At 47.2% G+C, this 27,245-nt stretch overlaps 1 protein-coding gene across 7 annotated transcripts in view; it reads right to left on the bottom strand.

Annotated features, from left to right (window-relative positions):
- STAT3 (signal transducer and activator of transcription 3) overlaps window positions 1–27,245 on the bottom strand; it is a 378,615-nt gene that overhangs the window by 203,606 nt on the left and 147,764 nt on the right. For all 7 annotated transcript variants that reach the window (XM_086924116.1, XM_086924122.1, XM_086924118.1 and 4 more), the window contains 4 exons: window positions 17,204–17,285; window positions 9,906–9,997; window positions 2,126–2,277; window positions 1,526–1,684 (listed from right to left, as the gene is read on the bottom strand). In XM_086924116.1, coding sequence (XP_086780242.1) covers window positions 1,526–1,684; window positions 2,126–2,277; window positions 9,906–9,997; window positions 17,204–17,285 — 485 coding nt within the window. The remainder of the gene's footprint in view (window positions 1–1,525; window positions 1,685–2,125; window positions 2,278–9,905; window positions 9,998–17,203; window positions 17,286–27,245) is intronic.

The raw sequence follows: 27,245 nt of genomic DNA, 5'->3' as shown, positions 1-27,245 counted from the left end.
AGACTCAAATGCAAAGTGACTGAAATAAAGAAAATAAAAAAATCTCAGAACTGAGCAGGATAGGCCTTGGTAGCTTATGGAGTAGGTTAGTAGTATCTGTCTTGTACAGTCTAAATATAGATGCACCATTCACTGCTTTCTTTTACGTTTGAAAACCTGTTAGTAGGGCTTTGCTTTGATTCAACTGTTCTTTATTATAACTGTTTTGAGAACTAAGGTACATAATTAAGCAAATATAAGAAAATGGTGCTTCCTACAGCTATGTTTCTTGGAAAATTACTTCAGTCTAAAACATGTAGTTAAAAAAAGTGTTCATGAATTCTGAACATGTCCCAAAGTTTTCTACTGTTTATGAGTGTCAGGTGGAATTCTATGAAGGAGAAATATTGCTATAGCACTTTACTAGAGCTTCAAAGATTGTGCCAAACCATACTCATATGGTGCTTTGAGATGTATATAGCATGTAACAGATTAATATATCGACAACTAATATACTCAAACTTAAATCCATGTAATGAGCACCTAAGCACTCACACTCTAATAGCCAACTGCATTGACATTTACGATGTTAAATTGCTGATATACAAACTGAATTATTTGTTTCTACTTTTAACCAGATACCCTTTAGTATTGATACAATATTGGTACAATATCGATTGGAAAAGCTACACAGTAGAATACTGCATGCAATCAACAGATCTGTGTCTAACATGGAAGTCACAGGTTTCAATCGCAATGGGTCCACTCAACCACTAAGATAGGCGAAATTGCCCGCACAAAGGGACAATTCAGTTAATGTGCCTGGTGCAATAATAGAAGTCATTTACTAGTAATTCCGTTGTTTTCCTTAAATTCATCTCCTTTCACCTCCTAGTACCAAAAGAACAGCCATAGAAGTCAATGTTTAGCCTGCCAGCTATCTCTATATCCTTGACACCATTAACCTACTGAAGGCATTTCAAAAGAGGTCTCGTATGGGGCTTTACATGAAGCACAATAAAAAATTATCTAATGAGGCGGCTGCCAGTTGTATGTCATTATGTGCATTACCTAAGTTAACATGAGGAATTATGAAAGAGAGTTTATTCTAGATTTGTGATTACGACAACTTTTACTACTAACTGCAAGATAAAAACACAAAAACGATATGAGGCCTGCAAAGGTACTATTCGGACATTCTGCAAAGGGAAGAAGATATACCATGTTAGAAAAATACATTCCACTTTTTCTATTGCTATGTTAACTTCATACAATACAGTGTCACATTTGCAAGTCGGCTGTTTAAGCAACTTGGCTGTGTGCACATAACCACACCCAGATTAATAGAATTTCAGAACAACCACAGAGTGGATAAAGGATTAGTCAGAAGTTTCGCTCAATCACTTTATTGCAAAGCAATACCCTGAATAACAAAATCCAAAGAGTAAACTTTACAACTCTTCTCTTACTCCGGCACTCACTTGAGTCAGCAAAATATTAATTATACAAGCAAATGTTCCATTTATGCATTCACAGGGGCACATACCTCTTCATCAAGTTCCTAAACAGTTCAACAATACGTTCCTCTAGCATGGGTCGGTGCTGGATAATGGGATCTCCCTTATAGGAAACTTTCTGCTGTAGTTCTTCCAATTTCTTGATCTGTTGGCGGGTTTGAAGCTGAGACTCAGCCAAAGAAGTTATCCTATTAACAATGAAAGATTATTTTTTTTTAAATGTCAATGTGAAAAAACAAACTGTGAAAACTGGGCTCACACTTACCCAGGAAATATTACACACAGGATTTTCTACATATATCAGCTTGGAACAAAAGAAGTGATGAAGTTCACAGCTTGCAACAATTGTTGCTTTTGAGATATACTGCATTTTGCACAGTGCGGGCCAAATTGTGAACAATCCTTGAATGATAGAGTCTAGCCTTTTATGTGTTGTGCACATGCATATTTTGCAAACAAATAATTTGAAAATCCTATTCTGCTCTCTACTGCATACTATGAGAAATGTAGATATTGAGAAAAACAGACATTACAAACTCTTTGTACTCCTGAAATGCATTAGCCTCGATAAAAGCTTATTCAATTTGCTCTCCTCCCCCCGATTTAGAAGATGAAGAGGGGAAATTTACCAGTTTTCCAGCCGATCCAGACAGATGTTCGGTGGCCCTCCTATGCATGCAATCTGCTGCCTTCTCTTCCAGTCCGCCAGCTCTTCATCAGTCAGCGTCTTCTGGACATACTCCATTGCAGAAAGGAGTGCAGCCAGCTCACTCACAATATTCTGGTGGAGTTATGAAAAAATACTGTTATAGGAGGCACTTATGTTCAATTCACAAATGAGGGGCACTCAGCTTCTTTCTTGTTGGAGCCATGCTCTGCAAGTTCTTGCAGTAGTGGATAATCATAGTGCACACTGAAATACAAGTGACAGCATGCGCAGTGGATATACAGTTAAACTGCTCATGGAACAATGTTTTATGACGTAAATTATTTTAACAGATTTTGCTTTCAGAGGCAATGATTCTAACACATTGTTTAAGAAACCGAGGAGCCGAGCATCTCCGCTCATCCCTCTCCATCTCTAGAACCATGCACAAAACTGAAGCAAATAATGCATGGGTATAACAAGATGTGGGCCCTGAGCAGAATGTTACTGTACTGGCACACTTCACCTACCTCTCTTGTTCATCGTGACCGTGCGGATTGGTGTAAGCAGTAACTGTTTTTTAAAGAACGTTGAGAATAATCTAATTTGATTGTCTCAAGTCTGACGGAGAGCTTCAGGGAGGGGCTGGGTACATACATATACCAACATCACCAACACATCCCACATCATCTAATCCTGCATGCCTAGCTACTCCGTTATCTATACTCCATACCTAACTCCAGGACCTGAAGCCTACACCACTGCAAACTTTGCATCTATTATAAAAAAAAATACACTTCCCAATGAAAATGGGTTTCAAACCATCCAATTAATCAATCAATCAGGGACGTTATACAGCGCGCTACTCACCCTTGAGGGTCTCAAGGCGCTGGGGTGGTGGGGTGGGGAGTGCAGCTCCGGTTCAGTCGAAGAGCCAGTCCTTAAGGTTCTTCCTGAATGTGTGGAGGGTGGGGGAGAGTCTGATGTTGACAGGGAGTTCGTTCCAGGCTTGGGCTACGATGCAGGAGAAAGCTCTATCGCCTGCTCTGGCTCTGCGGTTGCAGGGGGTTTCGGTGAGGGTGAGGTCTGCGGAATGAAGGTTCCTCTTGGGTACGTGGAAGGAGACTCTCTCGTTGAGGTATTTGTATCCGATGTTGTGGAGTGATTTGTAGGCATGAGTGAGCAGTTTGAAGGTTACTCTCTTCTCGATGGGGAGCAAGTGGAGGTCACGTAGGTGTTGGGTCATGTGTTCGTGCCATGGGGTCCTGAGGACGAGTCTGGCTGCGGCGTTCTGGATGGTTTGGAGCCTGTGGAGAAGGGTTTTGTTGATCCCGGCATAGAGGGCGTTGCCGTATTCTAGTCTGCGGGTTATGAGAGCGTGGGTGATTGTTTTTCTGCATTCTGGGGGTATCCATTTGAAGGTCTTGCGGAGGATCCGAAGGCAGTTGAAGCTGCTGGAGGCGATGGTGTTGATCTGGCAGGTCATGGTGAGGGAGGAGTCGAGGATGATGCTGAGGTTCCGTGCGTGGTCTGTCGGGGAGGGCGGACTCCCGAGGGTGGAGGGCCACCAGGTGTTGTCCCAGGCTGAGGTGGAGGGTCCGAGGATGAGGGCCTCGGTCTTCTCAGAGTTGAGCTTCAAGCAGTTGCTTTTCATCAAGGCGGCTACGTCCTTCATTCCTTCCTGGAAGCAGTGTCTGGTGTCTTCGGGGTTCTTTGTGAGGGAGAGGACGGGCTGGGTGTCATCGGCGTATGTTACTATGCGGAGCCCGTGTTGTCGGACTATGGCGGCGAGGGGGGCCAGGTAGATGTTGAAGAGCGTGGGGCTGAGCGATGATCCTTTGTGTATTCCACAGTTGGATCTGCATGGGTTCGGAGACGAATGGAGGGAGTCCGATCCTCTGGGTTCAGCCGGCGAGAAAGGACTAGATCCAGGAGAGGGCAGTTCCTCGTATCCCAGCGTCGTGGAGTCTGGCTGCGAGAGTGCCATGTGAGACGGTGTCGAAGGCCGCGTAGAGGTCCAGTAGGATGAGGGCCCTGTCCCTGGTCTAGTAGCATGCGGATGTCGTCTGTGGCAGCAAGGAGGGCAGTCTCAGTGCTGAGGTTGCTGCAGAATCCAGACTGGGAGGCGTCTAGGATGGAGTGCTCTTCGATGAAGGCGGTCAGCTGGGTATTTACGAGTCTCTCTGCAACTTTGGCTGCTAAGGGGAGGAGAGAGATGGTCCATTAGTTCTTCAGGTCTGTCGGGTCAGCCGCGGGCTTCTTGAGGAGAGCTTTGACCTCCGCCCGTTTCCATTCATCGGGGAAGATGCCAGATTTGAAAGAGGCGTTGATGGTAAGTCCTAGTTCGGGGGCGATGGCAGCGGCGGCCCTGTACTAGATGTGCGGTGGGGGCAGGGGTCTACGGGGGCTCCTGAGTGGGCGTTCTTAATAGTGTGTTCGAGGGTGGCCGGTTTCCAGGTTGTGTTGATCTGCTCTGTGTCGGTGGTGATGGCGAGAGGGGTGGGGGGGGGTCTGGGGTCTGTTTGCTGAAATTATCGTAGAGGGCCTTGATCTTCAGATGGAAGTAGGAGCGGAGCTGGGTGCAGAGTTCCTGGGATGGTGTGATGTCCTTGGCTTTGCTGGGGGGTTTGGTGAATTGCTGTAGGACATTAAAGAGTGCTTTAGTGTTGGACGCGTTGGTGTGGATCTTGTTCTTGGTGTCTCTTAGGCGCTGGTAGTATTCCTTCATGGCGTCCTGGTAGTTGTTCAGGTCTTCCGTGGTTCTCCGGTTAAGCCAGGTTTTCCCGTGTCGTCTGCAGGAGCGCCTGGCTACTTGGAGTTCGGTGGTGAACCAGGCGGCTTTCAGAGGTCGTTGTTTGCCGGGGTGGCGGAGGGATGCGAGCTAGTCAGTGCAGCTGGAGATCCAGCGGTGAAATTCCTTGGCTGTGGAGTTGGTGTTGGTCATGGAACAGAACCATATTTTCATTCTCCTTTAAAGAAATAAATGTAAGAAAATAGTTTTGATAACTTTATGGCAATTAAGAGGTGCCAAGGTCTTAGAATGCAGTTTACCAATTTTCAATGTTTTGTTCTTTTTCATGAAGTTTACTGAACACAGAGCCCTGGATGTCACCCTTTTTTTCATAAAAATTGTTTTTTAAAACATTTATTGCCGCCTCACACAATAGTTTGTACTTTTAACTTTTTATGAACACATCTTTCTGAAAATGTGAGCGTCAGGGCTCATCTGAAAAGGTGGGCGTCAGGACTCGCTGTTTTCTTTTCATGGTTTCTCAACCAGCAAAGACCCAATTGTGTGACAACAATCTGGCCACAGTGGGATATGGTGGTTGCCAAAAATTCTGTCGTGCGGAGGCGTTCTGTATGCGCTGAAGTCTTTTCTGAAGTTTTTTCTGAAGTTTGGCTGTGGTTCCTGCGTATATGGCGTTCCCGTAGTCCAGTCGGCTGGTGACGAGGGCCTGGGTGACCGTCTTTCTGGTTCCGGTGGGGATCCACCGGAAGATTTTTCGGAGCATGCGCAGGGTGTTGAAGCATGAGGATGAGATGGAGTTGACTTGCTTGGTCATCGTGAGGGAGGAGTCCAGGATGAATCCCAGGTTGCGTGCGTGGTCCGTGTGTGTTGGTGCGGCGCCCAGCACTGTGGGCCACCAGGAGTCGTCCCAGGCGAATGTGGACTGTCCGAGGATGAGGACTTCTGTTTTGCTGAGTTCAGTTTCAGACGACTGAGCTTCATCCATTCCGCGACGTCTTTCATTCCTTTCTGGAGGTTGGTTTTGCCGGTGGTTGGGTCTTTGGTGAGGGAGAGTATCAGCTGGGTGTCGTCGGCATAGGAGATGATGTTGAGGTTGTGTTTGCGTGCGATGGCGGCGAGGGGGCTCATGTAGATATTGAAGATGGTCGGGCTGAGTGAGGAGCCTTGGGGTACGCCGCAGATGATCTCGGTGGCTGCGGAGCGGAAGGGAGGGAGGCGGACTCTCTGGGTTCTGTTGGAGAGGAACGAGGTGATCCAGTCCAGGGCTTTTCCTTGGATCCCAGTGTTGTTGAGGCGGGTTATTAGGGTGCGGTGGCAGTCTGTATCAAAGGCGGCTGAGTGGTCTAGGAGGATGAGAGCGGTTGTTTCCCCTTTGTCAAGCAGGGTCCTGATGTCATCGGTGGCGGCAATGCGGGCGGTCTCGGTGCTGTGGTTGGCTCGAAATACGGACTGGGATGGGTCGACTGAGTCGTTTGCCTCGAGGAATACGGTCAGTTGTTTATTGACGGTCTTCTCGATAACTTTTGCAGGGAAGGGGAGAAGAGAGATGGAGCGGAAGTTCTTTAGGGTCCGCTGTGGGTTTCTTCAGGAGGGCCTTGATTTCTGCGTGCTTCCAGCTCTCTGGGAAGGTGGCGGACGTGAAGGAGTTGTTTATGACGTTCCGGAGGTGGGGTGCGATGATGGTGTCGGCTTTGTTGAAGATGTGGTGAGGGCAGGAGTCAGAGGGGGAGCCAGAGTGGATGGTGTTCATGACTTGGGATGTGTCTTCAGTGCTGATGGGGGTCCAGGCGCTGAGGGTGGTGGTGGGGGGAGTTGGTTTGGTGGCTAGAGGCGGAGTCTGGGCACCGAAGCTATTGTGTATATCGGCGATCTCAAAGATGTGAACTGCTCTCAGTTCAACATATTTATATAGGATACAAGGACTCATCCTAGTGGACCATGCTCCAAGTTTCTGAAGGAGATCAAAGACAGCTCTTCAACAATCAAGCATCAATTCCTGTAGTATTTCATGGAATGGAACTCTCCAACAAGTTTTTTTGCCTATTGATCACAATGAGAAAAAATTGTTGCGCCACAATCACCAGGGTAAATGTATTGTTTAAGTGGCCGGCCTTGCTGTCTAGAACTAAATGGTGTCTTTGGGGAACAGATCTTTTACCCTATCTTATGGCTTCAGTTTGCTGAAAAGGCTGTGATAGGGTCGGGACATGGAAGGCAAGACTCTGAATGATAGCAAAGTCTTAAATTTCGGGAAAGACCACAACATGTACTCATAATGGGAGAATGAATGATGCAAAATCAAGTAAGTACCTGAAGCAAGAATGACAGAAACAGAGAATTAGAGATCGTGTCCTGAATGGTGCACAAATGGGACCGACACTTATTGCATAAAGCCAACATGCTGAACGAAGAGCTGCAAAAAGATGAGAACACCTCGACAAAAAGTGATAGGAAAAAGGTCCCAATCTAGAGATCAAGGTTTTAAAAAAGCATAGAACATTCTGAGATGATGACCAAAGCCAAAAAAATCAGTTAAAAATAGGCGTTAGCCCATAAAATACCTTAAAAAAAAGTAGCAGTGTTCGCCAAGCTCAGTTTGCAAAATAACATAATTGCATCAAACTCCTTGATATGCATAATGGAACAGTTGCAAAGTATGAACTTGCTAAAAGAATATGCAATGTGTTTCTCCATTAAGAGCCTCTGCATGCAACTACCATTTGATTTTTTCGAATTGGTTACAAGAAGGTGATTTCAGTCTAATGCATTTGACTAATTTGATTTGGATTACTTGCTAAAACTAGTCTTGCTTGTTATAAGCATGCTGATTTAAAGCACTCTGATACCTGAGGGTAAAGTTTGCGCCATATAAAAGTGAAAACTAATACAGGCCATCCTTCGCACCGGATCTCCTTTTCATCGGCCCCACCTCCCCTCCGCTGCTATTGATGTTGCATTGAGCACCGTGAGCACCGTGGCACCTCTGCCCCCATTCTGACGCGCGCCACTGTCCCGCCACTGTCCCGTCAGACGCCGCCTCGTCCCGTACTTATTTTACCGAAACCTTTGTTACCCTTAATTGCGAGCCCCCCTCCCCTCCCGCATCAGGACAAAGACGGAAGTGGATCTATTCCATTGTAAGCTATGCGATGTCCTTTTGCCCGAGTGAGCCAAGAGACCTCCAGCCCTCAGCCAGCGCCGCCATACCAGCTACAAGACCCTGCATTCCTCGCATGCCTCCCCCCCCCCCTTGCACCTATACCGCCCCGAACGCAAACCACTACATTCTTAACAATTTTCTAGTTATAAACACAGCATTCTCATTCTACTTTAACAGGCTAGAACTGAAAGTACTGTTTGGTGTCAGTTGTGCTTCTTAAACGGATAGGGTGCCTCCTTCGGTTACATATTCACTGCACAGATGAAAACATTACAGCACAAAACGGGACTCGGTAGGTGGCCCAGGACTTTTTCTACACAATGAATGGTGTTAACGACCTCCAACAATTGGGATTTTGAAACTGAATATTATCTTGGAAAAGCTTTCCACATGGCGAGACTTTCTTCGAGGGTGGTCTGCCTCCAAACAAATTCTGCACAGTTTTTAAAGAATTCCAGACACCGTTTGCAGGATTTATAACCAGACTCCTCGTCTACAATGGGTTGCTACAAACAGGAAGAAAGGAACAAAGCTAATATCCCTTTAAATAAGGTTCAGATTATGAAAATAAGCAGCGGTTTAACCAAAGTTTAACTGAAGTACAGTGCCCATCACTATCCGTTGAAATCTTAGTAAGTTAATAACCGATGTTAAAAAGTTAACGTAGAAGTTAATACTGAAACTAGCTAGTCGACAATATCTTGCCTAGGTTTTCCGGTTATGCACTACTGCCTCATTAATAAGCAGAACAGTAAAGCCAACTGAGAAGAAAATAAAGTGCGAGCATGGCAACAGCATTCTTTGCACTTCAAGCAGACAAACGTGCAAAGTGCTTCTACGGTGGTCGATACTGAATGTTAAACGTGAACGCAGCTCAATGGAGCAGCCTTAAATGGAGCGACACAAGCATGTGTTCTCTCGTTCTGCACAGCACTTCACAGAAGCAGCAGCTATCTCAAACCGTGTATTTTTCTGTGGAACGTGCTAATCGAATAATTGTCAATAGCCGTGCTCTTCAATGCACCCTGAACAACGCAGAGGGATGTGTATAACAGGAATGTAAACGACATCTTATGAGTCGCTGTGTAGAAGGAGATAAGAGCCACCAAATGCATAGAAATAGACATATAAAGCTCGTCGCAAACCCATACAGGAACAAGGCGCTGGAGCACAGGAAGTCCAGCGAGGGCCGGCAGTCCAGGAGCAGCGGCCGCCGGATGGGCCGACGCGCAGCAGCCGCCGGAGACGGCGAGCGTCCACTGACGTCACCAACATCATGGGCCTGTGGCGCGCGGCGGAGACGTAACCGTGAGCGTGCACATCGGCAGCTCCAACACCGACTCACGCGCCCGACCCAATCCCATGCACGCGTGGCCAGCTCTTGTCTCTCCCTCTCCCATTGACGATGCTGGGCGCGTGGCCAGCTCTTGTCTCCACTCGTTGTCGGCTGAGCCGACAGCTATAGTCCTCGCAGCGAGAGCGCGCGCTTTCGCTAAGGCGAGACCTAAGAAAGAGACAATGATGCATCTTATAGGCTTTAGGTTCTACATTATTACAAAAATGCTAAATATATTTTAGGACCTGTCCATCTACACAGATACTGTACTGTTTTCTAGTATCAGAGATAATCCCATGATTTAGAATGTATATTTAGCTATACAATTTAAAAACAAACTATAAACAAAAAAGACTTCTTTCGTACATTATTGCATAACCCTCTCTAATAGGTGAAAATATGAGTATTAGTGGAGATCCCATGAGGGCGAACTAAGTGGTCTTTGTCAAGTGATTCAAGGTGGCCCATTTTAAATGGTAGCATTAGCGAACATAGAAAGAAGATGTAATACATACTCTTCTCATCTGGTCCAACGCAGTTAACATTTGCTCAAGCTGGGCCATTTTTTGCCTTGTCACTGCCTGATTTCCATTTACATCAGCCACATCTGTATGAAAACAAAAATAAATATGGAACACCAGCAAATCAACATAAAAATCATTCAAATGTATTATTACAGTAAATATTTTACAAACTGTATGAACTGATCTGAGAAAGCATTAATAAATATGTGTTGACAAATAGATGTTGACAATCTTAAACCCACTTAAATCATTCACATTCAATCTAGCAAAATTCTTTACTCCTGAATTTAATAGCCAAGTAGATTATACCTTACAAATCAATATCTTTAAACCTTATAAAAAAACATTCTCTTCCAAGCACAATTCCACAGATTCAGGTTATTCTATACAACCTTGTACTATATTCACAGAGTGCATGCATATTCTTTGCACTTCACTGTCACCTAGTCTACTTAATCGTTCCTCATTTCGTAAATGAAATTGTGATAGAAAGTCATGAATTTGAAGTCGTTCAAAGCCAAATCCCCCTTTTAGGAAACGTTATACTATCAAGGGGGGTTCTGTGGTTTCCTTCTCTTCCCTACACTGGTTAATCGCATGTTTCTCAGGGCTCGATCCAAGGGCTACTCTGAAGTACCCTAAATTATGCGTAATTATCTATGAGCAGTAAAGTTCTATATAAGAAATTAACTTTGCATCCAGCACTCACCTTTTTCCTAGTTGTTACGTTGCTCTTTGTGTTTCAGCATTTCTCCCCCCTGAAAATTGCTCTGATCTTAGTAACTCGCTTTTGGAATATGCCAAACACCAAAATATTGAGCTCCCTAACTGTATGTTTTAAGAAGCTCATTGTTCTTACTGTACTTCTTACAGGGTTTATACCTGCACACATCCCTGCTTTCTCCTCCCGCTACATGGGTGTATGTGCTTAAATGCTGCAACCCTACATACACAGATTTTGGCTGATCTTGTCTGGCAACCACTGTGCCTCCTTGTGACAAATACATAGAGAGATCTGAGGGTAAAGAATAAAGCAATCTGTGCTCACACTCATTCAACCTGAACCATCACATAAGGCAGATTTCAAACCCAGGGAAAGATCTTTCAACTGCTAGATGTTGATATCTACAACAAAATACCAGAACCTTGAGATTTTCCGCTCAATCAAAGTGAAAATACGCATTATTTAGTTCTATTTCAGGCAATCAGTATTCCTGCTGAGTTGAGAGAACTAAATTACGTGCCAGCATGCTGTTTGGCTTGCATTTGATCTATTTTTTTCCGGGCTTCAATTTGAGGATCAAAGATCTACTTCTTATTTTTCCTTTGTACCAGAAAGCATAATAATAAATTCCTTTGGGGTTCTGGGATGAAAAGAACTAGTCCCATCTTCTATTTCCGTCGAAAGAGGAATACGTCTTGCAGGCAAGCCTCAAGCAAGTGAAAAGACATTACTCTCCCGCCTGTGCTTTGATATGTGGCTCTTGACACTGAGGCGGCTGCTGGATACAAGCCCCTGAATCAAGAGACACGACTACCCAAGGTACTATCCCCGGCTGGCATACAGACACAACAAGAAGTATGCAGTCGTCTTGGGATGTGCTCATGTCTTGCAAAATGGCATGGTCCCCGACTGCCTTGCTGTATAAGGCGTCCTTGGGGTGCAATTATCTCTGGAGTGAGAGACAATCAAGGAAACCACAATCTCTCCCGATGCTTTTTTGATTTTTCATTCTAGAGTGCATGTAGTGTTTATTCAAAAACCTTCTACTTTTGGTATTACACTGGAAGCTGAGAAGTTGTATGCAGAGTGATGGACCTTTGTATAGCATAATGATGACTACTAGCACCTTCACCTTGGAAGAGTAAGGACTTCATCAGACTACTCCAATTCAGATGTTGAAATATGCCTCAACATTAAAGATGCTTTCAGAAAAGATTCCATCAATGTTATTGATGTCTTAGACATTGAACGCCATAACCACAGCAGACTTCTTGATGAAAAATAATACTCAACGAAGAATACGTCTCACCACTAAGTTAGGTATCGAGTGATTTGGCATCGAGCACATCAGTGTTCTCTTTTCTGACATGTATGATTAAAGATTCGATATAACGGAAGTGAAGAGAGTGCCCCAAAGTGCCTCCACCTGCCAACCAAGAGTGGTGCACATTTCCTCAAGGCAGCTGCCTCCGGTTCCTACAATCTCTCAGCTTCCCACACAGCAAAATATTGTTACAGAAGAGGGTCCGCCGATGAATTTTACCGAAATTCTCATTCCTCCAAAATGAGCTTCTGGAGGGTAGACTACACAAAAAAGTGTGAAGTTTCATTTGCATAACATTAGGGGCCCTGCTCAAAGGAGCGAAGAAAAAAACCTAAAAGAACTTAGGTGACAGCAATTTAAGGACACAGTGGGCAAGTGTGTATGCTACCTACTTTAGAAATGAACCATTTTCACATCCTTATGTGATGGTTTTTCTTGCTAATTGACTTTATTTTCCTTTTTAAAAGATTTCAGATAAGATGGATTGAAGCCTCTAATTTTACATGTGACAATTACAATTTAAATTGGCTCGATGGAAAAAAACAATTCAAAGGCGCTCTTTCACAGAAGTGCCCTGGACTCCATCACAGGGATGGTCCTATTCAGTGTGTGTATGACAATCAATAAAGAACACAATAGAAAGCTAACTTTCTGGTTACTGCATGAGAATTTCAAAAGATGCTGCGTTTAAATAAAGTTTGATACTTTGAGATGTCCAATTGCGTGTCTTAAATTGAACTGAAACATCTCAAAAAATAACAACTAAATTATTTAACACGTTAGATGCAACCAATGCAAGAGAAGAGGAAAAGCAGGGAGAAAGATGCAAAACAATTAATTCGGAGAGGTAAAGTAAGAAAAAAGAAAACAGGTTAATCACAACTATTCAAACAATTAAAGAATTGCAAGACACTGTAACAACAAGCCATGAAAACCATAACAAACAGTTGTTTGTATTTTTAAAAAAGACAAACTCTGGGAGCCTAAGAAAACGTTCTGTGCCATGAATCCAAAGCTTTATGGAATATGCTACTTACCAGTATGCATCTGTTCTTGCCATGTAGGGCTGCTGACATTCATATCTGTGCATAGATCGCCGCCTAGTGTTGGGTCCGGATGATTGCACATTGTTGTCTTGGAAGAGTCTTCGAAGTATCACGAGATAGGTGGCTCCTCCCCTGGACTACAGTGCGCATGGGCATCCTCTCCATCCCCAGATTGTTTTTCGCCATTGTGGCAGAGATGGAGTGTAATACTGAAAGTGATGACCATGCCTGAAAATGATTCTGAGTGCTACAGCTGCGACAGGCACCGGGGAGGATGGCGGGCGATATGAATGTCAGCAGCCCTACATGCCAAGAACAGATGCATACTGGTAAGTAGCATATTCCGTTCGAGGCATGTGGGCTGCTGAATTTATATCTGTGCATAGAATAAATAGCAGTTACCTCCTTAGCGGCGGTTGCCCGTGCCAGCTGCAGCAGTCTGAACGAGAGTTCTGAGAACAGCCTGTCCTACAGCAGCTTGCTGTTTGGAGTGTACATCTACGCAGTCGTGTTTGGTAAATGTATGTATGGTGGTCCATGTGGCTGCTCTACATATATCCTCTAGAGGAATGTTCCCTAGGAAAGCCATGGATGCCCCTAGCTTGCGTGTGGAATGCGCTCTTGGGGTAACTGTTAAAATGCGTTTAGCCTTTTGATAACAGATTCCTATGCATTTAACAATCCATCTGGCTATACCTGATTTGGAAATAGGGTTGCCTTTGTGTTGTGGAAAGAAGGCGACAAACAGTTGTTTAGGCTTACTAAAGTCTTTTGTCCTGTCGATGTAATACAGGAGAGCCCTTTTAACATCTAAGGTGTGCAGTGCTCTGTCTGCCACTGAATCTGGGTTTGGAAAGAAAACTGTCAGTTCTAGGTTTTGATTAATGTGGAACTGCGAGATTACCTTTGGCATGAACTTGGGGTTGGTGCGCAGCACTACCCTATTAGCATGAATTTGTAGGTAGGGCTCTTGAATTGTCAGGGCTTGAAGCTCACTGACTCTTCGTAGCGATGTGATGGCTATTAGAAAAGCTACTTTCCATGTAAGAAACTGTATCTCACAAGAATGAAGAGGCTCAAAGGGGGGCCCCATGAGCCTGGTCAGAACGATGTTTAGATTCCAGACAGGCGAAGGAGGGTGTCTGGGAGGGATTACTCTTTTAAGGCCTTCCAAGAAGGCTTTAATGGCAGACACTCTGAAGAGGGAAAGATGCTGCCTGTTTTGAAGATAAGCGGCCATGGCAGCCAAATGTATCCTAATGGAACTATACGCTAGATTGCATTGATATAGGTGCAGCAAGTAACATCTGATGTTTTGCGTGGACGCATCTAGCGGATTAATGTCATTGTTGGAACAGTATATGACAAAACGTTTCCATTTGGCGGCATAGCATGCCCTAGTTGTAGGTCGCCTTGCCTCTTTGATGATATTCATACACTCAGGGGGCAAGTTGAGGTAGCCAAACTCTATGACCTCAGGAGCCAAATCGCTAGGCTCAACTGTTGCGGATCTGGGTGCTGAATGTCTCCACGGCTCTGAGTGAGGAGGCTGGGAGTGAGGCGCAGCCGTTGGTGAGGCACCACTGAAAGTTCCAGGAACGTGGTGTACCAAGCTTGCCGTGCCCACGTCGGAGCAACCAGGATGAGCGTCATGGAGTGCTGCCGCAGTTTGCGCGCCACCAGCGGTATGAGTGGGGCTGGGGGTAAAGCGTACGCGAATCTGCCTGACCAGTTCATCCATATCGCATTGCCCTGAGACTGCGGGTGTGGGAACCTGGCGGCGAAGTTTTGGCATTTTGCGTTCTCTTTTGTGGCGAAGAGGTCGATCTCTGGATGACCTCACTGTTGGAAGTATGGATGGAGCACCAAAGGGTGTATCTCCCACTCGTGCATCTGATGACTGTGCCTGCTGAGCAGGTCCGCCATCTGGTTGTCTATGCCTGGGAGATGTTCCGCCATGAGGAAGATGTTCCTCTGAATGGCCCACTTCCACATGCTCTGGGCTAGGTGAGAGAGCTGCGGGGAGTGTGTGCCTCCCTGTTTCTGGATGTAATACATGGCAGTCATGTTGTACGTCCGGATCAACACGACCTTGTTGCACAGTTGCAACTTGAACGCTTTCAGTGCCATGAAGATTGCCATCAGCTCCAAAAGATTGATATGCATCTTCTGCTGTTGTGCCGTCCATAGTCCCTGCACAGAGTAATGGAGGACATTCGCTCCCCAACGCTGGAGAGTTGCGTCCGTCGTTAGCACTATCTGTGGGACAGGCTCTTGGAACGGTCATCCCCTGCAAAGGTTTTGTGGATTCCACCAATGCAGAGAGTTGTATGCACGACCGGTTACCAACACTAGGTCTTTTAGATGCCCATGAGCCTGGTTCCACTGTCGTGCTAAGCATTCTTGAAGGGGACGCATGTGCAGCCTCGTGTGCGGGACTATGAATATGCAGGAGGCCATCATACCGATCAGCTGCATGAACACCTGCGCTGGGAGCGATTGTTGAGGTCTGAACCTCCGAATGAGCAGCTGTATGCTGTAGACTCTGGCAGAATTCGGCTGCGCTGTTGCCGTCAGAGTGTTCAATGTTGCACATGTGCGGGCTGCAGGTGCGACTTTGAGTAGTTGAGTGAGAACCCTAGACTGTGAAGGAGGTGAATTGTGCGTGACATGTGGCTGGCACACTGCTGGGCCGACTTTGCTTGAACAAGCCAGTCGTCCAGGTAGGGGTAGACATGAATGTGTTGTCTCCGAAGGTGCGCAGCCACAGTCGCTAAGCACTTGGTGAACACTCTGGGGGCAGTGGTGACCCCGAAAGGCAGGACCTTGAATTGGTAATGCTGATTGTTGATGGTGAACCTGAGATATTTTTTGTGACTTGGGTGAATGGGAATATGGAAATATGCATCCTTGAGGTCCAGGGTCGCTAGGAAGTCGCCCTGACTGAGCAACGGCAGGACCTGCTGTAAAGTTAACATATGAAAGTGTTCTGACAGTATGTACTTGTTGAAGGGTCTGAGGTCTAGAATGGGCCGCAGGGAACTGTCCTTTTTTGGGATTAAGAAGTACAGAGAGTATACTCCTGTACCTCGTTCTTCTGCAGGCACGAGCTCTATTGCCCCTTTTTGCAGCATGGAGAGTACTTCTTGCTGCAATAAGTGCATGTGGTCTGCGGACATAGGACGGTGCATTGGGGGTATGTTGGGGGGGTGGAGGTTAGTTCTAGACAATAGCCGTATTGGATAAGTTGTCTCACCCACCTGCCCGTTGTAATGCCTTCCCAGACTAGCAGGAACTGCTGGAGTCTTCCCCCGACAGGTGTTAGATGGTTGGGGGCAGTGACAAGGCAGTGACAAGGCGTCACTGCTTGTTGGGAGCGGAGGATCTGGCATTGTTATTGCCACGTCCTCTGCCCTTGGCGCTGTACCCACAGTATCCACCCCTGGTATTCTTTGTATAGGTGGAGAGAGCTCGGGGGATAAGCATTTATTGCACACTGGGTGCACTTCAATGTAGGGGTATTTCGAATTGCAGACGGGACATCGTTTGAACCGGCTCCGATCCATCGTCATCGTAGTTTGGGCCTTTGGTGTCGAAAGTAAAAAACTGCTTCCGACGTCCGGTTCGAAGAACTGGAGAAGAAACAGGCACCGAACGAGACAATACCGACGCTTCGAAGGCCTTTTGGCCTTAGTAAAGAGTTAATACAAAGTTTCCGAACTGGAGTTGAGAAAGTACATCCGAACCCAATGGCGGAAAAAAACAATCTGGGGATGAAGAAGATGCCCATGCGCACTGTAGTCCAGGGGAGGAGCCACCTATCTCATGATACTTCGAAGACTCTTCCAGGACAACAATGTGCAATCATCCGGACCCAACACTAGGAGGCGATCTATGCACAGATATGAATTCAGCAGCCCACATGCCTCGAACATAAACTGCTAGTCATCAGTTAGAAGAGGGAGAAAAGAATTTAGAGACGGGATGAATTCTCAAATAGCCAAATACTGTGTAAAATGTTTGCCTATCACAATGGGTTTATTACATCGAAATATAACTCTTGCACAATAAGCAAACAGGTACAGATTATCGAAAGACTTAAAAATGCAAATTATAAAATATATGTAAAATGAATCTAATATTAAAAAAAGCTCATGCTACTTTATTATTAAACAAAATCTTGCATTTAAATTACCTCCTTGGCTCTTCAATGTTTTGTAGTTAAAATCAAAGTCATCCTGTAGGTTTTCGACAACTTTCATCTTTTGTTCCAAATCCTGTTGTAACAATTGAATTAATAAACATTATTTGATAGTTAGTTACTCTTTAACAGCAAATGTAACCCGCTCTGCCTCGCCTCCAATTGATCTCAGAAAGAAGAAAGGTAGATTCTGCTCTGCCGGGATTCACACAGGATGATGCCTTATGTGCTTAGCTAATCAAACTATCTCACAGGCAGCAGAATCTAACACCAGCAACTACTTGCTTTCAAAGTGATCCATCTCAAATTGTTAATCTAGGATTTTGTGGTCCCCTGAGGTGAGATCATAGGGTTAGAACTACGTAAATACATACATTTTAAATATTCCCACATATACTCACTACTAGCAAGATCATCTTCTAATGCAGCTACCACTGCATGTAATGAGGCAATGGATCATCAGACTTCGATTCTGGCTTTAAAAAAAGGAGCAAAAGATATGCGTTTGCACTTTCAGCACTTATGCTGAGGACAGCCGGACTTCTGCAGGTGAATGTTTTATGTCTAAGACAACCTCTCACTGTGTCATAGTAATCCTTAGGAATCAGGCAACACCCTCTTGGATAGTACAGTTTGTGGGTGTTAGCTGGGAATTCTTTCTTTTTCTTCCCACACGTTTATGTAAGATTTTTTTCTCGACATATTTTGTGGCTTTGAATTTTGGCAAATTGGCACGATTTGCTTTGAGCTGTGAACAATCCATTAATTGCTCTGTACGTTGTTTATGTCCCCGTAAAGGTACCACAGGTGAATCCATCAACAGGATATCCTTGGGTCACTGGTTTTGTATCAAAGCAATATACCGGCTCTTTGCCCGGATGTATAATTTTTGCACCCCGTTTTTGCTGATATCACTTTCACAGCAGTAAAAAACGTTTTAATCCACCTTACTTCCAGCACTGCACCTCTCACAACATCTTGCTATCTCACATGAGGTTTTAGTAACAACCCCTCTTACACACAAAACATCCCTTAGCTCCTCTCGCTCAGTGAGGGGGTTGTAGCCCGCACCATGACTAGGCTTCATGGTGCGAGGAGGATTCCCAATGATGAAGGGACGCCTTCTTTTCAGCCAGCCATACTTATCTTCCTCCTTTTCTTGATAGACCCGAGGGCTCGTGTGTGTTCTATTAGTTGGATGCACGCACTGCTACACAGGAGTACAACTCACTCTCTGATTGTGTGAGGATACACTTATTCTCCATTAACAAAATTACCAATATAGGGCGGTGTTTGAAGGATACCTGCTAAACATCAAGCCGCTCAACTACACTACTCCTTTTACCCACAGTTTCTCACTGCAACTCGTCACTTCCTTGACCATGGATCGCTTCTTCAGATCTTTTAAAGCTACAGACTGCTAAAATAACCCTGTTTCAGCATGGCTCCTCCAGGTGCTTGCATCTGACTGGCTTAGCTCTAGTCATTGCTCACCGTATTTACTTGATCTTCTATGATGGTTGTTCCCACTCTAAATTAGAAAAGGCCCAATTGTGCTGCTGTGCTTTGAAACTAATAATCTGAACTAGGCTCCTCAGTGTAAGCCAATTATCAGCCTATTACCAATTTGCCAGTCTTAGATTGGGGTGATCCAGCTACAGGAATAACTTGATTTAAATGTCTTTTCGATTAGCAATTAGGTGGCTTTTGGAACGTTCTGCACTTCACAGATTAAGATTTGGGTGGCTCCTGTATTGCTGTAGTTAGACATTGTGGATCATCCTACCCTTCTTGGTAGGCTCTTCATGGAGACCCACACATAGAACAGTACCATCAGTTGGCTTACATCTTTTGTCACATCATTCCCAGAGTGTTTCCCTTTGTCATTTGCAATCCTAGGGACCTTTTCTACCCACCTTGTTGTTCTACATCTTAAAATAAAAAAATAAAAAACAACGGACAGAGTACAATCTTATGCAGATCATACCCAATTATCCATTACATTTTCCAAAATACCCTACAGTTTCCAAGTTAAATCAACTACTGAGCAAGGTATAACCATGGATGTAAAATCATTGTCTCCAGCGTAACAGCGACAGGACTGAGATGATTATTGTTGGTGCTAAAGTAAGAATGGCCCCATTTTTCTTCCATCCACAAATGGGCCAAACAAAAGCCCACAGCGCCTTTCCTTTCACCATACATAAATCTTTAGTGGTGGTGAAGGCAGTGAAGTTACTGTAACAGGATCTACTCTATTCTTCCCTTTTTTCAAATAAAGAAGATACGGAGACTGCAGAAAGCTGTGGTTTGGCTGATCACTAAGCTTCGGAGAAGAGACTACATGGATGTCACAGGCAAGTCACGGGTATCATGGCTGACGTGAGGAACAGGGAAATAAATGGTTAATTCTCTGGCACCTACTGCCTTGACAGATGGTTTTTATAGAAGACCTGAAAATAGTAGCAATGAGAAATAACAGGGCCCAGCTAGAAAGCACATGCATCTGTCCTGGTCGGTTTCTTGTGCATCAAGTACCTACTGGCTTATCTTACTCCTTTAGCTCAGCCTATTCCACAAGACTTTTTGTGTCTGAAGGCTTTGTATTTCCTTAGAACAGAAGCCTAGATTTTAAAAGAAGCAAACGTGCATACCAGTATGAGATATGTACACCAGAGCTCACTGACTATAACAGAATATGAAAGCAAACATACTCTTTCCACCAGAACAAAAGCTAAGCTTGTGTAAACTGTATGCACTGTGAAGCCTGCCAAACATCAACGTGCAACGGCAACGGTTGCAAAAACAAGTGCACAAGGTCACTGTCTTGGCCGGTGGCCGGGGAAAGAACAAGATCACTTTTGTCCATGTCACAGTGCATATCCTGCTTTCTTCTTGGAAGACAGGCATCTGTTGGCGTATGTAATAAAGCAATGCTTGTAGGTTCTTGCACCTTAAGCAAGGTCTCCAAAGCGATGCACACCTGGGGGGAAACCAGATTTCCTCTGTGAAAAATCCACAGCAGGAGTTTGCTTTGAACAGAATGACAGAGACAGAAGGAGGGTTGGAGCTCACTGTTTCACATCCCAGCACTCAATTTGCCCCAATACATCATGTTGAATGCAGTGCATGATAACATTTACTTCCGTAGTAGTCTTTTAATTTGTCACCACCCTTGTTGGTGCAGCCTGTGCTGTGTCATTCTAAACACGTGTTTATGGATTCATTCCTTCATCAGTAGAGAGCAATATGTCATTTTTGGGGTGCTAGATTCTTAGTTCTCTGTACCACCTCACTGGGTGCAAAATGATGTGTTGCACTCTGCTGAAGGACAGCTATCCTTAAACACATATCTAGAGATACACAACTCAGGCTGCACCAACAAGGGTGAAAAACTCAACAAGGTTACGGAAGTGAGTGCTATCATGCACTGCATTTACCATGATGCATTGGGGCGAACAGAGTGCTGGGATGTGAGGTGCTGTGCTCCCATCCTCTTTCTTTGAAAAGGCTCCCTTGAGCTAATGAGCTGTCGAGCTCTGGCTGATGAAGCTGCGCCCAGTGAATGGTACAGAGTCTAGCCATTTCCCACTCCGCTGTAGAATACTCTTCTGTGGCTGTGATGACTCGTAATGCCACCTCCCCACTTTTGCCAATGAGAAACAAATCCAAGCAGTTTCTGACATTGCCACTCAAGATCTTCCAAATACAAACAACCTCCGACAGACCAAGACCCATGCCCGTAACCGAGAGGGGTGGTACTCTATTAATGCGAGAGGTGCTCTTGAGGTTCACATGGTGTTCATGCATGCCTATGACAGAGGTTAAGGGGTGCCGCATAGCAGTTCAAAGAGAAATAAAAGAATTCAGAGAGTCTGAGCCAACAGAAATGGTTAGGTGAAATCTATGGCATCTACTTCTAATTACTGTTGATGGGACATGTTTAAAATGATCTAGAGAGGATAACCTTGCCTGTAACCTGTTGCACAAGTTACTTACCTTCGGTAACGATATATCTGTAAGAAACAGTAGTTCGTGTTAGATTCCTTACCTTAGAATATCCCCAGGCGTCAGACTGGATCCGGAAAGATTTGCGTAGCAGTACCCCTGCGCGTCGGTAGGCGTCGTCTGCGGCTCAACGTTCGTCGGCATCGTCGTGATCACCGGGATGACGCCATCGGAGTACTTAGACACCGCCTTCGCGCGCTGACGTCAGTTCTTGTACATAGCTTTCCGCCCCAGGAACGCAGAGCCATGCCAGAGACCGACACTGGTGCCATGAAACTAGGGCCCTGAAAGGGAGAACCTTAACCCTAGATATCGGTTCGCAGAACGGGGAGGATGGGTGGGGCGGTAAGGAATCTAACTACTGTTTCTTACAGATATATCGTTACCAAAGGTAAGTAACTTGTGCATCTGAAAGAAACAGGTTAGTGTTAGATTACTTACTTTAGAATAGATACCCCAGCAATACCAACCCCGGTGGTGGGTCTGCGAACCAAGATCACACCCGAAAGTCCTGGAGAACGGAACGGCCGAAAAAGCCATCTCTCCGGACTTGGCTGTCCAGGCAGTAGTGTTTAGCTAACGTGTGCAGCGAGGCCCACGTAGCTGCCTGAAAGATGTCCTGCAAGGGGTTCTCCCCAACCCAGGGCAGTAGAAGCCGCCGTGGCCCGAGTGGAATAGGCTCTGAGCCCAACAGGAGGCTCCTTTTTCGCCAAGGAATAACAGACCTTGATGCACAACACGACCACCATGAGATGGTCCGTTTGTGCACCGCCCGCCCCTTCTTAGCACCCACGTAACCAACAAAGAGCTGGTCGTCCACCCGGAACTGGCGTATGCGGTAGAACATAGAGTGCACGTTTTAGGTCCAGACGTTGGAGCCTCTCTTCCTCCTTGAAAGAATGCAGAATCGGAAAGAAGGTGGGCAAGGTGTTGGACTGCCCGATATGAAAGGCTGTAACCACCTTGGGCAGGAAAGAAGGACGAGTTCTCAAGACAAGTTTGTCCGGATGGACAGAGAGGAAAGGAGGCTTAGAAGATGGAGCCTGGAGCTCACTCACTCTCCTGGCAAAGGTGATGGCAACCAGGAATACAGTCTTAAGAGTCAGAAGACGAAGAGAGCAATTGTGAAGTGGCTCGAAAGGAGCGTACATCAAATAGATTAGAACAAGGTTGAAGTCCCACTGAGGCATCACAAAAGGAACAGGAGGAAACATGTGCGTGATGCCTTTAAGAAATCTATTTACAACCGGGGACTTGAAAAGAGAAGGCTGATCAGGAGCCTCAAGAAGGAGTAAATGGTAGAGATAGCCTTTGACAGTGCCCAGAGCAGAGCCCTGCTGGGCAAGAGAAAGAAGAAAGAGGAGAACCTCTGAAAGGGGCGGCAGAGAGAGGATCCACAGCCTTTGCTGTGCACCATGTAACAAATTTGTTCCACCTGCAGGCGTATGCAGGCGTATGCCAATTTTGTGGATGGACGCCTGGCTGCCAGAATCACATCACAGACTTCAGGAGGCAAGTAAAATGGCCTCAACTGTCGCCGCTCAATCTCCACACATGTAGGTGGAGACTGAACAGGTTCGAGTGGAGGACCGTCCCCTGCTGCTGCAACAGAAGGTCCTCCTGAAGAGGCAGACAAATCGGGGGATCGACTGACATGCTGAATAGCTCGGGATACCAGTATCTTCGTGCCCAGTCCGGAGCCACAAGGATGACTTGGGCCCGGTTGCGCTTGATCTTCTTCAGCACTCTGGGCAGAAGTGGTATAGGTGGAAAGGCGTACAACAGACCACAGCTCCACTATCGACGAAAGGCGTCTCCGAGCGAGTGTCGCCTTGGAAATTCCAACACGCAGAACTGATGACATTGTGCGTTCTCTTCGGTGGCGAATAGATCTAACCAAGGCTCTCCCCACTGCTGAAAGAGGCCTTGCGCCATGTCCGAGTGCAGACGCCATTTCGTGATCCATCATGCACCGGCGGCTGAGTTCGTCCGCCCTGGTGTTCAGGGAACCTGCCAGGTGTTGAACCACCAGGGTGAAGCCCTGGTGTTCCAGCCATTGCCGGAGGCGCAGAGCCTCCTGACAAAGGGTCCACGACCCCACCCCGCCCTGTTTGTTGCAGTACCACATGGCGGTGGTGTTGTCCGTGAACAACAGCACTACACTTCCCCGGACAGAGGAAAAGAATAGTTTCAGTGCAAGCCGGATCACCCGCAGCGCCAGAAGGTTGATGTAGAGCCGGGACTCCGCTGTAGACCAGAGGCCTCTGATCTCCGCTTCTCCCATGTGGCCACCCCAGCCCAGGAGGGACGCATCTGTCACTACTACGTGCTCCGGTTAGGGTAGGGAGAGCGATCTGCCGCTGACCCAATCATGGTCCGTGAGCCACCACTGCAGAGATCCGGACGTGGTCGAACAGGTTACCCTGATGCTGGGCCCACTGAAAATTCAGGTCCCACTGCAGAGCCCGCATCCGCCACCTGGCGTGATGCATCAGAAGGATGCAGGAGGCCATCAGCCCCAGAAGCCGCAGCGTCAACCTGACCGAGACTCAGGATAAAGGCTGAAAGATCAGAATCAGAGCCTGAATATCCCGAACCTGCTGTTCGGGAGGATAAACCGGAAACTTTGCTGAGTCCAAAACCGCTCCGATGAAGAGGAGCTTCTGAGAGGGGCACAGGTGTGACTTTGGCACATTGATGGAGAACTTCAGCAGGTGCAGGAGGTCGGCCGTAGTCTGGAGGTGGCTGACGACTGTCTGGGGCGAGCCCGCCTTCACAACCAGTCGTCGAGATAGGGGAAGACTGAGACCCCCGATCTGCGCAGATGAGCTGTGACCACCGCTATCACTTTCGTGAATACCCGAGGGGCGCTGGTGAGGCCGAAGGGGAGCACGGTAAACTGAAATTGCTGGTGGCCTACAGTGAAACGCAGGTAACGCCCGTGGGCCGGCAGGACGGGAATATGGAAATACGCTTCCTGCAAGTCCAACGCTACCATCCAGTCTCCAGGGTCCAGGGCAGCAAGGACCTGCGCAAAAGTCAGCATCTTGAACGCTCCGGAGGTCCAAGATAGGGCGTAGGCCTCCTTTGCCCTTCTTGGGTACCATAATGTAGTGGGAGTGGCAACACGTCCTACTTCTGGCCCAGGAACGTGCTCGATGGCTCCCTTGGCCAAGAGGGCCATAACTTCCTCCTGCAGAAGTTGCAAGTGATCCCCCGACATGCGGTGGTACTGCGGTGGAATGGCTGGAGGGGTCGCCTTAAAGGGGAGGGAATCGCCCCTTCGGACGATTTGCAGCGCCCACCTGTCCGATGTGATGGTACGCCAGTGAAGGATGTGATGGCGAACCCTGCCCCCACTGGCGTTGAATGGGCCTGAAAGCTCAGACTATGAAGGCTTTGAGGCAGATGTGGACTGACCTCGCCGTTGTCCCCCGGCACCGCCACGGCAATTACCACGTCCGCGACCGCGTTGAGGTTAGCTCTGCGGCCCATAGCTAGCTGGACATGTGGGGAGCCCCTTCCTTGGCCACGAAAGGGGCAAAAAGCAGACGTTTACAGGCATTGGCCTAGGCCCAAGGACTTGGCCGTAGCCTTGGAGTCCTTGAAACGCTCCAGTGCACTGTCCGCTTTGTCGCACTGCAGCAGCACTTCCGCAACCGTATCCCACAGAGAGTGGGTGTAACGGCCCAAAAGGCAGGCGTGTTGACAGACCGCAGCTCCAAACTCAGGGAGGAGAACAGTTTCTTGCCAAACTGATTGTACCTTTTGGATTCCCGATCCGGGGGAGCGTTCGGGAATTCGGTCTGAGATGTAGTGGCCTGGATCACCAGGCTCTCGGGGGTGGGGTGAACGGACAGGAAGCTGGGATCGCCCAGAGCCGCGCGGTGGCGTCGGGCCACGTTCCGATCTAGAGGAAGGCCTGTAGAGGGCTTGGACCAGGTGCCCACCAGAACGTCGGTGAGGGCTTCGTTAAACTGCAGGAGAGGCTCCGAGGAGCTTGCTTGCGGTTTGAGCACCTCAGTGAGGTTAGTCCTCACGGCCACGACAGGGAGCTCAAGAGAGAGTCAATACCACACTGTGAGCAGCCCCCTCCTCCGTAGGCACAGTAGGAGGGGAGACAAATCCAGTGTCGGGCGAAGTGTCCAGACCACTGGCCACCCCAGCTCATCTGCCCAGTCCTGGCTCAACTGGCACTGCAGTGCCAGAGGGTCCTCAGACCCCTCCCAGTCCCCTCGTCATCCATATCCTGATAATCAGGGAAAATGTTTAAAGCCGGGTCATAGGTAAATTGCTTACCCATCCGCGTCGAAGACTGCGCCGAGCGGCGCCGTTTCGATGCCGAACCCGGACCAGGGGACGACGACGTCCGGGGACGGCGTCATGGGCGACACCAATGGTGACGGCACCAGCGGAGGTCCTAAGGTCGACTGGCGACGCCACGGATCCAGGCCTGGATCCTGCAGAGTCCTGCGGCGTCGGGACCAAAGTCGCCGACGGCGCCGGGGCCGAAGCACCCGACGGGGCCGGAGCCGCCGGCCCGCTAGGGCTCCCAGACGGACCCGCGGGGCCTGAAGGCGCCTCGACAGGGCCTGACGGAGGGAAGTGAGTCCTCATGGCCACGAGGAGTCACAAATCTTCTCCAGCGTCGCGTGCAGCCCAGGGACCAGCGGGTGTGGAGCTGGACGCGGTGCTTGCGGCTCCGGCGGAGGCGCATGGGCGGTGTCGCCCGAACCCCCGCCCGCTTCGCGAGAGCGTCGGGGGGAGTCGGAAGAGCGATGTCGCCTCTTCATCTTCTTTTTCAAGTGCCTCGACTTACCTGAGGACTTGGAGCCCGACGAGTGGTGGTGACTCGTCGAGTGGCGATGACTACTGCACTGCGACCGGTCCCTCAACCTCCTCCTCGACCGGGACCTCGAGCGGCGGGGCACGACTTGTCATCGTGGTCAGCCCCGAGACAGTAAAGGCACCGACGGTGGGGGTTGGTCACCGACATCAAGCGGTGAAAGTCCTCACAAGGTTTAAACCCAGGCATCCCTGTCGGCACCTCGAGTCGAAGGTCGACTCAAGAATCGATCAAAAAAAAAGTTTTGTCAAAAAAATTACTAGGAATACTGCTCTTCCCGGATCTGCGCTTGCTGGCGCGGAAAAAAGAAGAGCTGACGTCAGCGCACGAGAGCGGCGTCTAAGTACTCCGACAACGTCATCCCAGCGATCACAGCGCCGACGACTGACGTGGAGCCGCAGACGATGCCTACCGACACGCAGGGGTACTGCTACGCAAAACTTTCCGGATCCAGTCTGACGCCTGGGGATTTTCTAAGGTAAGGAATCTAACACTAACCTGTTTCTTTCAGATTACTGGTTATCATTATTTTTCAAAGCATTAACAGGAATCTAAGAAGTGAACCTTTGTTTTGCATTTGAGTTGTCAACCTGATAAATCACCCTTAAACAAAAAACTATGCACCCTGGCAGAGTTCAAAGAGAAAGATTAATATTTTCACTTTAGCCTTTGCTTCTTAGACCCGATTTGTTATTTCTATGTTTTCAAATCAGATTTTTTCTAAACACTACATTGTTAATGGGTATGGGTAAGAATACTATATCAGTTACTTTGGAGAAGGCTGCCGTATATATACATTTATAGAGGGACGTGGCTAAGACCTAGAACATGGCTCTTGGATACAGATTTAGCCTCTAGGTTAGCTTCAAGGCCTGTGGGTACATCATGCAGTTATTTCCATAGTGGGGTTACATTGTATACTGTGTGAGAGACTTCAATTAATGGAGCTTTTAGAAAATCAGGGGCTATTTGTTTCATGGGAGGGCACTGGAATAATGCATTTACAGAACGCTACTATATCCGGCACGTTCTCATTGCTAATGAGATATTGAATATAGATGTAGAGTGTTACTACTTCATTCGCACAGGTTCCACCAAAAGAACAAATCAGCCTTGAAACGGCTGCCAGATATGTGATGCAGAATGAACCCTGAAGCCAAGTTATGTTATGTTATGTTATTT

The sequence above is a fragment of the Lissotriton vulgaris genome, chromosome 5 (genome assembly GCF_964263255.1).
Source record: "Lissotriton vulgaris chromosome 5, aLisVul1.2, whole genome shotgun sequence".
NCBI classification, from domain to species: domain Eukaryota; kingdom Metazoa; phylum Chordata; class Amphibia; order Caudata; family Salamandridae; genus Lissotriton; species Lissotriton vulgaris.
Note: the sequence above shows the minus strand (reverse complement) of the source record. Positions and strands in the feature narration are given on the sequence as shown.